Source organism: Phocoena phocoena, chromosome 2 (assembly GCF_963924675.1).
Source record: "Phocoena phocoena chromosome 2, mPhoPho1.1, whole genome shotgun sequence".
In the NCBI taxonomy this organism is placed as follows: domain Eukaryota; kingdom Metazoa; phylum Chordata; class Mammalia; order Artiodactyla; family Phocoenidae; genus Phocoena; species Phocoena phocoena.
In genome coordinates this window covers 2081989-2097371 of record NC_089220.1, presented here as the reverse complement: position 1 = coordinate 2097371, position 15383 = coordinate 2081989, and the positions used below count along the sequence as shown (strand labels likewise).

Here is a 15383-nt window from a genome sequence, read left to right as displayed (position 1 = left end):
ACCAAAACAAGTTCTGGCAGCATCACTCTTCATTAATAGCCCCAAACTGGACAACCCAGATGTCCATCTGAATGAATGGATAAACTGTGGGAAACGAATTCAGTGGACTACTATACAGCAACCAGAAAGAACTAGCTATAGTTATTTACACTCAACGACATGGATGGATTTCAATTACCTTTACTTGCAATTACTTTTTTGTTCAGATAAAATATATATAATGTAAAATTTGCCATTTTAACCATTTTAAAGTTGGCCAAGAAAAAAAAAAAGAGGAGACTCAAATTGCTAGAACTGAAATGAAAGAGGGGACACTACTACAGATCCTACAGAAATAAAAGGATTAAGAAATACTACAAACAACTGTATGCCAACAAATTAACCTCAATGAAATGGACAAATTCCTAAAAAGACAAAAACTACCAAATTGACTCAAGAAGAAACAGAAAATGTGAACAGATCTATAATAACTAGAGAGACTGAATTAGTAATCAAAAAACTAACCACAAAGAAAGCCTAGGGACTTCCCTGGTGGCACAGTGATTAAGAATCTGCCTGCCAATGCCGGGGACACGGATTTGAGCCCTGGTCCAGGAAGATCCCACATGCCGTGGAGCAACTAAGCCTATGCGCCACAACTACTGAGCCTGAGCTCTAGAGCCCGCGAGCCACAGTGACTGAGCCCGCGTGCCTAGAACCTATGCTCCACAACAAAGAGAAGCCAAAACCTAAAATAAAATAAATTAAGTAAAAAGCCCAGATGGCTTCATAGGTGACTTTTTTTTTTTTTCATAGGTGACTTTTATCAAACATGGGAAGAATCAAATATTAATTTTTCACAAACTCTCAAAAAATGTGAGAACCCTTCCTAACTCATTCTATAAGGCCAGTAGTATCCTGATACCAAAATCTGACAAAGACATATGACGAAAGAAAAACACTCCAGACCAATTATCTCTTATGAATATAGATGCAAAAATCTCCAACAAAATACTAGCAAACCAAATCAAGTAACACAGAAAAAGAATTGTACACTGTGACCAAGTGGGATTTATCCCAGGAATGCAAGATTGATTCAACATACAGAAATCAATTAAATGTAATACACCACAGCAACAGAGTAAGAAACAAAAGCCACATGACTATCTCCACAGATGCAAAAAAGCAGCTGATAAAATCCAATAAACTTTCATGACAAAAATACTCAACAAACTAGGAATAGAAGGGTACTTCCTCAACCTAATAAAGGGCATCTATGAAAACTCACAGCTAACAGCATACTTAATGGTGAAAGATAGAGACACTTTCTCCCTAAGATCAGGAATGAGACAAGAACGCCCACGCTTGCCACTTCTATTCCACACTGTACTAGAGGTTCTAGCCAGGACAATTAGGCAACAAAAATAAATAAAAGGCATCCAAATTGGAAAGGAAGAAACAAAACTACCTCTATTCATGGGTGACATGACTCTGTACCCAAAAATCCTAAGAAATCCACTAAAAAAACCATTAGAACTAATAAACAAGTTGAGCAATTTTGCAGGATACAGAATCACTATTAAAAAAATTGTATTTGGGGCTTCCTTGGTGGCGCAGTGGTTAAGAATCCACCTGCCAATGCAGGGGACATGGGTTCAAGCCCTGGTCCGGGAAGATCCCACGTGCCGCGGAGCAACTAAGCCCATGTGCCACAGCTGCTGAGCCTGCACTCTAGAGCCCGCAAGCCACAACTACTGAGTCCACGTGCCACAACTACTGAAGCCTGCGCGCCTAGAGCCCATGCTCCACAACAAGAGAAGCCACCGCAATGAGAAGCCCACACACCACAACTAAGAGTAGCCCCTGCTTGCCACAACCAGAGAAAGCCCGTGTGCAGCGACAAAGACCCAACGCAGCCAAAAATAAATAAATAAAAATTTATATTAAAAAATTGTATTTGTATAAATTTGCAATGAACAATCCAAAAATGAGATTAAGAAAACAATTCCACTTGCAATAGCATTTAAAAAGAGACAAACTTGGGAATAATTTAACAACATAAGTACAAATCTTACACTTTGCATGGTGAATGGAATTAATGCAACTAAATGATCACTCAAAAAGTTAAAATGGGGCTTCCCTGGTGGCGCGGTGGTTGGGAGTCCGCCTGCCGATGCAGGGGACGCGGGTTCGTGCCCCGGTCCAGGAGGGTCCCACGTGCCGCGGAGCGGCTGGGCCCGTGAGCCATGGCCGCTGAGCCTACGGGTCCGGAGCCTGTGCTCCGCAACGGGAGAGGCCACAGCAGTGAGAGGCCCGCGTGCCGCGAAGAAAAAAAAAAAAAAAAGTTAAAATGGCACATTTTATGTCATATGTATTTTACCACAGTAAAAAAGTAAAAACAAGTTAAACTCTGAAAACTACAAAATACTTTTGAAAAAAAATTCAGAGAGCTAAATAAATGGAAAGATATATTGTGTTTATAGACAGGCAGACTTAATATTGTCAAGATGGCAATACTCCCCAAATTGATCTACAGATTCAACTCAATCCCTATCAGAATCCCAGAGGGCTTCTTCATAGAAATTGACACACTGACCCTAAAATTCATATGGAGGTTCAAGGAACCCAGAATAGCCAAAACCACCTTGAAAAAGAACAAAGTTGGAGGACTCAAACTTCCCGATTTCAAAACTTACTACAAAGCAACAGTAATCAAGAAAGTGTGGTAGTTACATAAAAATAGGCATATACATCAACAGAAGAGAACTGAGAGCCCAGAAATAAGACCATACGTTTATGGCAAGTTGATTTTGACAAGGGTGCCAAGACTATTCAATGGGAAAAACACAGTCTCTTCAACAAATGGTGTTGGGACAACAGGATAGCCACATGCAAAAGAATGAATTTGAACTCCCATCTCACACCTTATATAAAAAATGATTCAAAATGGATCAAAGACGTAAATGTAAAAGCTAAAACTATAAAATTCTTAGAAGAAAACACAGATATAAATCTTTGTGACCCTGGATTTAGCAACGGATTCTTACATATGCCACCAAAAGCAACAAAAGTTAAATTGGATTTCATCAAAATTAATAACTTGTGCTTCAACGGAAACCATTAAGAAATTGAAATGACAACCTACAGTATAGGAGAAAATATCTGCAAATCACACGTCTAATGAAGGATTTGTATCCAGAATATATAAAGAACTCTCACAACTCAACAAAATAAACAATTTTGTTTATTTAACACAATTTAAAAAAATGAGCAAGGAACCTGAATAGACATTTCTCCAAAGAACATATAAAAATGGCCAATAAACAAAACAATAAACAAGATGCTCATCATTAGCCTTTAGGCAAAAGCAAATCAAAACCACAGTGAGATACCACTTCAACACACACTAGTATGGCTAGAATAAAAAAGACAAATAAGAACAAGCATTGGGGAGGATGAGGAGAAACTGGAACCCTACTGCTGCTGTCGGGAATGTGAACTGGGACGGCTGTTATGGAAAACAATCTGGCAGTTCTTCAAAATGCTAAGCAGAAAGTTACCAAATGACCTAGCAATTCCACTCCCAGGTATACAATCAAGGGAAATGACAGCATATGTCCACATAAAAACCTGTACATTAACGTTCATAGCAACATTATTCAAAATAGCTCAAAGGTAGAAATAACCCAAATGTCCATCAACTGATGAATGGGTAAACAAAATATGGACTATCCATATAACAGAATATTATTCAGCAATAAAAAGGAATGAAATACAGATAGATCCTTGAAAACATTACGCTAAGTGAAAAGAATCCAATCACAAAAGACCACATATTATATGATTCCATTTATAGGAAATGTCCAGAATATGCCAATATATAATGAAACGAGATTAGTGGCTGCTCAGGGCTGCCTGGGGCTGGTGAGGGAAGCAAGGAGTTGGGACTGACAGCTAAAGGGTTTAGGATTTCTTTTGAAGGTGATGAAGGTGGAAATAAATAGCTGCACCACTCTACGAAATACTAAACCTGCTGAACTCTACAACCCAAATAGGTAAACGCATGTGGATTACATCTCAATAAAACTGCTACAAAAAAGAAAGACAAGAGAAAAGAAAAGAAATCATTTGTTAATTGTAAATGGCAGGGAAACCTTCCTTTTTCACTAAAATAAATTTAGTTAGCTGTGTAATTCGATTTAAGTTTCTCTCACATTGTTGATAGACATCCAGGGTCTGTTCAATATCCCTCTTAACATATCATTTCACAAGGATTATCAAAACTTCATAAACACAAATCTTGCTTTTTTAAAAATAATTATATACTTCTACAAGAAATATGTCCAGGCTTATCACTTTGATTACATAAAACCATAATAATGCCTTAGGTTTTGAGAAACATTTTTGTCCCAATACAGTCTAATGTAAATGCTACCCTTGACACCTTAACTGGTGGAATTGGAAATAGAGCATTCTTAGTAACCTCCCAAAGTGTTGCTAGCTAGACAATATATCCTACATATTTGAAAGCAATGCTTCATCAACATTTTCTCAGATTCATTTAAAGGTACATCAAAAAGGTGATTTGTTAATATACTTAAAGACTTTTCAACAATCTGATTCCAAATACTTAGGGTTAAAAAAGAAACAAATCTGAGCTGCAAAATTATTTTTTAAGGATTGCTGCAAACCCATTAATTATGAAACCAACATCTTTCTCAATAATGAAGAATCAATATAAATGCTATTTCAAGTTAAAAATATGTTAAAAGTCAATTTAGCCCCCTGATTTAAATTTTTTAAACAAAACGAGAGAAACTCAATGTTTTTAATTCAATTCTTTCACATGAACAGGGGTAAAGCACAAGAGAGCAACAGCCTTAAAATGTAGTTTGGGTATCCTGGTAAGGGAGGTCTATTTACCTTTGGTTTTTTTTTTTTTTTGAGTGCTTAGGTTTCCTTAACTTTTTTTTTTAGTATAAATGCTTTACGATGTTGTGTTAGTTTCTAGTGTACAGCAAAATGAATCAGCTATATGCATACATATATCCCCATGTCCCCTCCCTCTTGAGCCTCCCTGCCACCCTCCCTATCCTGTCCCTCTAGGTGGTCACAAAGCACGGAGCTGATCTCCCTGTGCTATGCGGCTGCTTCCCACTAGCTATCTATTTTACATTTGGTAGTGTATATATGTGCATGCCACTCTCTCACTTCACCCCAGCTTCCCCCCCCACCCCCGTGCCCTCAAGTCCGTTCTCTATGTCTGCATCTTTATTCCTGCCCTGCCACTAGGTTCATCAGTACCGCTTTTTAAAATTCCATATATATGCGTTAGCATAAGGTATTTGTTTTTCTCTTTCTGACTTACTTCACTCTGTATGACAGTCTCTAGGTCCATCCACCTCACTACAAATAACTCAATTTCATTCCTTTTTATGGCTGAGTGATATTCCATTGTATACATGTGCCACATCTTTATCCATTCATCTGTTAATGGACACTTAGGTTGCTCCCGTGCCCTGGCTATTGTAAATAGAGCTGCAACGAACATTGTAGTACATGTATCTTTCTGAATCATGGTTTTCTCAGGGTATATGCCCTGTAGTGAGACTGCTGGGTCATATGGTAGTTCTATTTTTAGTTTTTTAAGGAACGAGGGAGGTCTATTTACCTTTGGATTTCATTTGTTTTTTATGTATTTATAAAACCATGAGTGGCAAGAACATTTCTTATTCTGCTCTTTATTTTAAATTGGTGATTTCTTCCTACATACCAAAAGCTTTAGAGTTAAACAGAATCTGCTCTGTGTCACTTCAAGAAAGATAAAGTTTATACACCGGGTCCCTGAGTCACAAACACCCAATTCAAACATCGCCACGTTACCTATCCACACAGGCACACTCCTGCTTCACGCCTATGCCCACCCAGGGTGCCTCCCCAGCCCTCCTTCCAACCACTTTTCAGGCACCCCCTCTTCTGCTTTCAACACACCCAAGTCCCCCTCCTTCACATCCTTTTACCCCTTCTCCTTTCTCTATCTTCCAATGTTGTACAATTACTAGAAAAAAACTTGCCCTCCCATATCTCCATTTCTTCCTTCTACTTACACAGGAAACTTTCTAATAAGTGAGTAAATATAACAAACAGAATACATCCAAAAAAAAATGAAACAGCAACTGTACGCTCTGACTTCATTTAGAGATGAAAACTAGGGTACCTTTCAGTTACCTCCAGTGTATAGGACACCCTTATCTCTGCACCACCTGGAAATCTCATAAAATGATAGCATAGATTACAGTGGGACGTAGCCTCAAGGATAACATGCGCTCCAGAGAACAGTAATTTTGTTTTGTTACCACTGCAGTGCCTGGCACTTCTTAAGTCCTTAAAGAATGCTTGTTGAATGAATGACAGGAGATGACAGTAGACTACAAATGTCAACACAATGCTGCAGTGGGGAGAGCAAATGGACAAGTGGCATCTAATTTAGCGAAGCTAGAAAAGTGAAAGTGAAGTATGGATAAGGCAGCCCAGGAATAACCAGTACCTTGAAGGCTAAACAATAATGGACAGAAAACAGAATTGGCTTTAAGTCCACAGAAGAAGTAGTTATACTCCAGACCTCCTCCCTCCCCCATCCCCACCACTGGCCCTCCTCCACCTCACCCCACCTTCGCAGAAAGCTGGCAGCTGGGCATATACCACTCTCCCTACCATCTAAGCAGGAGACCAGAAACCCCACTCTGGGGAAACTGACAGCCCAGAGGAGGAACTACTTTAACAACCCTGGCAGCGCCCCTCAAATGAGCCACACCCCCATCTGCCTTCTAGTGGTGAGACTCAACATTTGAAGTTTGCGCACACAGAGAGTTCCAATCAGTCCAGGCATAATTATGGAAGACAGCCAATAATCACCAGACATCTGAAGAAGAGCTTCTGACATCAAAGACGAAGACCAAAGTAGGAAACAGGATAAAAAGGACTCAGAAGAAACAGAGACAGCACAAGAAACAAAAGAAAATGTCTGTAAAACATAAATGTACGCACATAAATCAACAAAACATAAAGAGGAAAAAGTTTTCAATGATTTTGCCTTCATGAAACAGAAACAAGATGTTATTAAAAAGAAAGAAATACTAAGGACAAAAACGCTTAGAAATGAATGGCAGAAATAAAAACTCAATGTAAAGACTAGAAGACAAAGTTGAGGATCTCTCCCAGAAAAATAAGGACAAAAGATCAATGAATGGAAAAAAGTAGGAGAAAGGAAACTAGCAGAAAATTCCAGAAGGTCCAAAATATGAATAACAGGCAACCAAAAAGGCAAGAATGAAGAAAGCAGACATCATAAAGATATAATACAGAAAAGTTCTGGAGAGCTGAAGGACCCAAGTGTCCCCACCAAAAAGACCCACCAAGGAACACTAGGGATAAGTAAAGACCTTGAAAGCTCCCAGAGATGGAACAAGTCTCACAAAGGCGTGGGAATCACAATGGTCTCAGGCTTCCCCTTTGCAACAACAGCAGGGAGACATCTGAGTAAAGCTCCAAACTTCTGAGGAAAAATGACCTGTAACCTAGAATTCAATACCCAGGTAAACTGCCGTTCAAGTGTAAGAAAAGAAAAGACATTTTCAGACAGGCTCTCAAAAAACTTCTCTTTGATGAACTCTTTCTCAGGAAGCCACTAGAATATAAGACACAGGATCCAGGAATTCCCATTCCACACAGGAGAGGCACAAAAAGAATTCCCAGAAGGAATGAAGAGAAATCCCAGGATGACTGCTAAGTAGCAGGCCTAGAGAAGAAACAGCCTACAATGGAACAGGAAAATGAAAGGCTCTACAAGGGATGAAAAGTGAGAGATTACTCGAGGTGTCTGTACTGGGGAGTTCTATTTAGAAGCCTGGACTAAATTCATGACTATACATTGGCATCCACGCTAAATGAGAGAAAAAATAATTCATTCCAATTAACACAAACATAATTCCTTGTCTTAGGAGACTGAATTAACTGTATCCTATGTGGCTCAGCTGTTAAAATGTTTACCCAATGATAACAACAAACACTGAGTATCAGTTTAAACAAAAATTATTATATAGCCAGATTTGGAAAAGCAGAGAGAAAGGAAGAGTGTGTGTGTTTTGGGCAGCGCAGGAAAGAAGACCTGTAAAGCTCCATAGCCTTCTCTTCCACAGTAGGAAGTTAACAGGTAATATATAAAATGGCAAGTCAGAAATCAGCAGTACAAGCATGCGATTTAGATGCATGAAATCTGAGGCAAGAACTGCTAAACAGACAACCATCAGCATCCAAGAATCCCCCCATCCGCATAACACCTTCACCCTCTGCCTGGAGTGTAGACAGGAGGGCCCCCATCAGACCACACACTGGACTTAGCAGGAAAGGGCCCAGGTCCCTGAAGACTTCTTGGAATGAGACTGTCTTCCTAGCCCTGGACTACCAACAGTGTCACATAACTTAGAATTCAACCTTGATTTTAAGTCACTGTTGTTTGGTTCTCTATTACTGGCAGTTCAATGGGATCATAAGACAGTTGATGATAAGGAGAAATAGAAGGGTTAAAAGAGGTTGCTTAGGGACTTCCCTGGTGGCGCAGTGGTTAAGAATCCGCCTGCCAATGCAGGGGACACGGGTTCGAGCCCTGGTCCAGGAAGATGCCGCATGCCGCGGAGCAACTAAGCCTGTGCGCCACAACTACGGAGCCCACGCACCACAACTACTGAGCCCACGTGCCACAACTATTGAAGCCCACGTGCTCTAGGGCCCGCATGTCGCAACTACTGGCCCCGCGTGCTGCAACGACTGAAGTCCGTGCGCCTACAGCCCGTGCTCCGCCACAAGAGAAGCCACAGCAGTGAGAAGCCCGCACACTGCAACGAACAGTAGCCCCCGCTCGCCGCAACTAGAGAAAGCCCGCGCGCAGCAACGAAGACCCAACACAGCCAAAAATAAATGAGTGAATGAATAAATAAATGAAATAAATAAACCTAAAAAGATACAACTAATCCAAGTTTTAGAGGTTGAGATTAATGGCACCTCTGACCATATCCTGTGGGGGTGATTTTCATTAAATACAATTTTACTTTTATTAAGGAAATGCATTTACTCAGTTTTAAAAGTCAAGTAGTTCTACAGAGTTATTCAATATAATGCAAAACAGTAGTCCCTCTACCAGCCAGCCCACTCTGGGTCTAACTTCTATAAGCAACCTCTTCGGGGCTCCTCTTCGTTGCGGTGCATGGGCTTCTCATTGCGGTGGCTTCTCTTGTTGCGGAGCATGGGCTCTAGGTGCACAGGCTTCAGCAGTTGTGGCACACGGGCTCAGTAGCTGTGGCTCGCGGGCTCTAGAGCACAGGCTCAGTAGTTGTGGCGCCCTGGCTTAGTTGCTCCATGGCATGTGGGATCTTCCCGGACCAGGGCTCGAACCCTCATCCCCTGCATTGGCAGGTGAATTCTTAACCACTGTGCCACCAGGGAAGTCCCTTAGGTCAATGTTAAATTCCAGCGTTGGACCATGGATTTCAGACCTGATTTTTTTTTAAGGCAACAGAATACAAAGTCATTGTAGAAGTTTTGAAAGGGGGAATGATGAAATGAAAAGCAGTGTTGAAGACTGATCTGGCAGAGATATTTAAATCTTCAAGCAAGAAAGGCTTTAATTTAGGTCTGAGGGCCTGAGAGCTTCAGCTAGGCCACTGATAATGGGAATGGGGGCGGGGGGGGGGGAAGAAAGGTTAAAATAAAACTAAGATATTTCAAAGCAGGTGCCGGCAAGGAGGTCCAGGGCTGACCATGGGTCCATGAAGGAGAGAAACCCCGGTAAGAGGGCTACTTGCTCAGAAATGATTAGGGTAAATGTCCAGAGCCCGGTTTACCCAAACGATAGGGGAGATGGCGGTGGAGGGCAGATCATGGGAACTCTCAAACTCCTAACCGTTTTCAAACCCATGACTCTGTGATTTTGGAGGCTAGAGGAATCATCACCAAGCCAGTAAATGTTAGGCTCCCCGCTGAAGAGTAAATTCCTTACGTCTCCAAAGAAGCTCCAATGCAAGAACAGAAATGATATAATTCAATTCGAATTTCTCTTCAAATTTCTAATTCTTTCCTAAAGACAACAAAAATCCAAAGCCTCCTATTATAGGGGACTTCCCTGGTGGTCCAGTGGGTACGACTCCGCGCTCCCAATGCAGGGGGCCCAGGTTCGATCCCTGGTCTGGGAACTAGATCCCGCGTGCTGCAACTAGGACCCAGCACAGCCAAAATAAATAAATTAAATTAAACATTAAAAAAAATTTTTTCAAGTCTCCTATTATACAATTGATCCCTTTTGCAAAGTTTTAATCTGAAAACAATTTTGCTGCCACTTACCTACTGGCAAAAATCTAATATGAAACAGATTATTTAAAATCATACTATAAAGTGTGGCCTTCATCTCATAGATAGTATCTGTTTTATTTTAAATGAATAAAATTAAAAAATAAGATAAAATAGATACTAATTGTTTAATTGTTCTTTGGTAGATTTTAAGTCTAAATAAAGCCCTCAAAAATTACCATATTCCTCCGTGGCATGTGGGATCTTCCCAGGCCAGGGCTCGAACCCGTGTCCTTTGCATTGGCAGGCAGATTCTTAACCACTGCGTCACCAGGGAAGCCCCATTTTACCACTTATGATTTTTTTAAAAAGGGTAAAAAATCTATATGTGGTCTCTTGTAGCATGATCCTTTTACTTTATTAGTCTCAAAAAATACATTTTGCCTCTTTACCAAGAAAAGCATTCAATAGCTTTGTTGTACTTAATATAGTTTGAAATTAACAGTCCTGTTTGCTCGCATGTTTATCCAGCGTCACAGACGTCAGCAGACAGGACAAGATTTCCAAGGGCGTCAGGTCCTGCAACAAGAGGCAGGGCAAAGGCAAGGGGCGTTCCTGTCAACACTGCCACCGGCGCATTCTGAGTTTTTACCTTAACGTGCATTTGCAATTGAAGAGCAATTCACCACGCAGCAGAAGCTTTTTCAGTCAGCTCACACAGTGGTATCTTGAAGTGAGACCAACTCACTCCAACTCCAGTTTTACTTATTGCAAGTCTACATTTAACAAAGACACTGCTGTTTACCTCAAAGCCCAACTGTCAATGGAGGAGGTTTTAAGAGAGAAAAAGTAAGGCTGGCCGGTTAATGTTTAATGGTTTCAGCCGTTCCATCACTTGCCATGCAGTCAATATCACCATGCATTTCAAATACCTATTTACAAATCCAAATTATGTTAACCTAAATTTTATTACCCAATCCCCGTATTCCCCTACAAGTTAGATCGTATTATTCAAAAGATCTGTTTCTTATATCTGTAAGTTAAAAAACGTGTTCCTATGTTACGCAAAAATTCTATCTGGAGAAACCATTAGATTAAAATGTTATCTTGAGACGTTCAGCACCACCAGCTAAGCCTGAACGCATTAAACTCGGAAGAGTCATCCCACTCACACCTAGGGCTGCATCCCCAGGCCAAGAGCTACAGGAATTCACACAGATGAAGGAGAACTCTGAGAAGGTACCGCTTCCTTCATAATAAGAAAAATCACCAATGAGGAAATTAAACAGAGGGCTACAAAGATTAATTCTAGCCCTTACAGAGGAAGCGTGGTGGCACGATGGGAGAAGATGCCCTGGACTGGGAAACGGGAAACCCACGCTCACGTCTGCCGCCAGCAGCGAGCTCCAGGCCTCCCACCTGCTCTGCAGGCCACGTGGGGGTCAGAGCAGAGGGCCACTGTGGTCCACCCAGTGCCAATGGGCTGGGACTTCAAACATCAGCTCTGTCTAAATATAATATCAGCCATTATTTTTAAGTCATGAAAAACAAATGTTAAGACACGTAAAAGTATTTTTATGTAACGAAGATGAAAGACAACAATTTCACCTCATTTAGTTGTCCATATTTGTTGCTGTTTACTTGTAGAAATTTCAAAATGTTTCATATGCTCTGCTTCAAATGGTATCAAATTTGCATTTAAAAAACAGCTTAAAGAAATACACATGCAAAGCAGGGTATTTCCAACTTTTAATTAAGGTCCTGGATCTCATAGAGAAAACTAATCAAACTATAAACACAATCAAGGGAAAATTAAAGGCAAAATCTACAGCGAAGCCTAGCATGAGTCTTGTCCCAAGCAGCCACTGTGGAAATAAGAAAATCTTCTTTTAAAACTTAAAATCTTTAATACTTTCCAAACTTCCTCAAAGATTCCCCAGTAAGTCTCAAATCTGGGCTGAATCGGCTATTTTTCTTCATTAAGCTTCAAGAATTCTACATAACTGTTAACAGACACCTAGCAAGGTTGGCCCCTCTGCAGGAGAGGACTCAACACATCAGAGGTCTCAAACATCAGGCGGAGTGTAAATGCAAACACTCAACAATCCGCAGGCTGACAGCCTAGGTATGTGTTTCTTGAGCAGAGCAGAAGTAATTCCACTTGGAAGACCATTCTTTGCCTTCCAAACACAATGACTGGGCATTCCAAGTAACACTAAATAATGACTGCACACACATCCTAACTAGTAATACACACTGTGGAGTTACATCGGTGCGTATGTTAACACACATGAGATGAAATACTGCTTCTAAAATATATTACTATTCCATGAACGTGCCACCTTAGAGTACATTCTTCTCTGTAATTTAAAGCTCTGTGCAGACTGAGTTCTTTAGAATAATGTAATTTATTTGTAATCATAATTTCCAAAGAGCCAGCACACGATTTTCAAAGTATTTCTTATATTACAGCACACAGCTTCTACTTAAGACTTGGAAAACCCAAATCTCATAAGACCTCCGCACATGCAGAGAAGAGCTTCCTCCAGTGAAGCCCACCAGTTCACAGAGTGGCAGGTACCATCTGGTGGTTGAGGGGGCTGCACAAGGAAGGACCACTGCTCCACAGGGCACCCAGCCTTCAGGATAAGCCCCTCCGAGGCACTGCAGGTCCCCAGGCCAGAGGCTAGCTGGACCACACCTTACCTGCTAACTCAACCTTCCCTCTGCCTCCTCTTTGCAGTCACACATTTACTCACATACCAAGCACTGAGTTGAACCTGATCTTGAAACTGGATTTCAAGATCAAACGCTCAGCAAGAACAGCAAAGAGAATACTCAGAAGGCTGGGATGTAACAGGCACCAAAGACTTCACTTTCAAAGCAACTGTGAAGTCAGTTAAATCATTCAGTTAGAAATCATGTCATTGATAAATGACCCCAGAAAATGAATAGTACTCTTATTTTACTGATATCGTATATAATCAAGAAAGGTGGACCCCACCAAAATAAAGCATAACAGGCTGTCCTGGGGCTGTGGGCCTCCTTCTACTGCTGCTCTCACAAGACATCAAAATTCCACTAAAGAGCGAAAAACAGAAGCTCTCTAAAGAATATCACAACTTAAGTTTTATTTTGTAAACAAAATTCCAAATTCTAATTACCATTTTGGCAGAGGAGGTGGCCTCACTATGGAATACATTCGTTTGTTTCTTCATGTCAATATCAGCTTTATCAGCCCCAAAGGTTAGAAATTACTGGGTCCAACTGCACAGTCCTAGGCCAATGGCGCACATGACCCAAGGATAAGATTTTCATAGATCTGGCCCGAACCCTGAACAGAAACACTGCATCTTCCCTCTCAGTATTTTTATATGAGACTGAGAGTCTTGACAAAATGTCCAAGTTAGAGAGAGAGAATGTAAGAAGATTTCACTTTACACGTGTAGCTGTTCTTGAGATTCTAACCATTAAGTAGCTTAATCAAATTTTTGTCCTAATAAAGCATAATAGCTTAGTTAACCAATGATTAAGGCACGCAAAGATCAGACGAAGAAAGTTCTTAAGTGACTTCCATATACTAACAGTTCCAGCTGCCCCCCAAATATTACAAGGGTCTGGCAAAACTACAATGAAAAAAATCCATTTGCTCTCGCACGGTGTATTCAAAACAAGGCTTTTAACCTTAAAATTCCCTTAGAGGTGGTACAGTCAAAGGGATGTTCAGGCCCCAGACACCAAGGGATGCAGACAGGCTGTCACCTAGGAGGGGCTCCCAGGAGACGCACGGGGGTGCGGGGGACAGACGCAAAAAGCACACGCCGCTGCCCCTACAAGCCAGCAGGGCGAGCGGGGGGAGCAACTCGACGCGGACTCCGGACCCCAAGGGCGAGGGGCGGATATCCCAGGGAGTGCTGCAGGAAACGATATCCAGACTCGGAGGGTGGATCTAGGAAGCGGCCGGGGCGATGGCCGGGCGCGGGGGTGGGGGTGGGAACGGAGGATGTGGCTCCGAGGAGCAGGATGAGGGGGCGGGTCGGCCGAACGCGGATGCGAGAAGGCCAAAGAGGAGGGCAGGGCGGGATGGAGAGCCGCGAAGCGGTGAGGGCGCCAGGAGCGGCCGGACAGGGATGGGGCGGCGGGTCTGGGAGCGGTGACGAGGCGGGATGAGCGGAAGCCCGAGGACAGGGAGGAGGCGGGCGGAGTGGGGGGAGGGCGCAACCGGGCGGGGGTCGCAGAGCCGAGGGTCAGGCCCGCGCACACTTACCCCACTCAAGGAACTCGGCCACATACTTGTCGCGGCGCAGGGCCGAGTGGCTACACTCGGTGTACAGGCAGACGAGCACGTCGAGCAGCGTCTCCACGCTCAGGGCGCTCTCGTTGCGCCAGGGCCCGTCCAGGAGCAGCTGCTCCAGCTTCTTGAGCCGCACCTTGGCAGACATGGTGCCGCGCGGCCCGCTCCCAACGCGCCGGCCTCTCGCCGCCCGCTCGGCCAGTCCGTCAGGGCGAGCCCTCAGCGTCCCGGCGGCCGCGAGCCTCGGCAGCCGCGGCCCCTCGTCGCCGCCCCGTCCGCGTCGTCGCGCCCCGGCCTAGGCCGACATCTTGGGCTCGGTCCCGGCGGCGCAGCGTCTGGGGCGCCGGGCCCCGCGGGTCCATGGGCTGGTCTCCTCCCCTCGGCGCCGCCGCCCGCCCCCGCCTCGCGCTCCTCGGCCCCGCCCGCGGCCGCACCCTCCTCGCCGCCCGCCGTCGACCTGCAGCGGCGCGGAGCCGAGCGCTGCGCAAGCCCGGCCGGCGCCCGAGCCCCGACCCCAGCCTCGACCCGGCGGCACAGCCCCGCGGCCCGCAGCCAACCAGGGCGCGGCCAGCGCGGGCGCAGCCAACCACGGCGTGGCCGGCCGCCGCCGCGCTGACCTCAGCGCGCCGCCCCGCCCCTGCGCTCCCGGCTCCCGGCTCCCGGCGGGATCGGACCTCGCCGCTTGCCGTAGCGGGGGGGGGGGGGTCGGGATGCTGGGAAGGTCGGGCGGGCGGGGTCGAAGGGGAGTGTCACCCGGCGGGGGCGGGGC

At 43.7% G+C, this 15383-nt stretch overlaps 1 protein-coding gene across 1 annotated transcript in view; it reads right to left on the bottom strand.

Annotated features, from left to right (window-relative positions):
• The window catches only part of CDC42BPB (CDC42 binding protein kinase beta), a 113578-nt gene extending 98816 nt beyond the window's left edge, over positions 1-14762 (bottom strand). The window contains exon 1 of the mRNA XM_065871433.1: positions 14588-14762. Within this exon, the coding sequence (XP_065727505.1) occupies positions 14588-14762 (175 nt within the window). The remainder of the gene's footprint in view (positions 1-14587) is intronic.
• Positions 14763-15383: the final 621 nt, after the last annotated feature.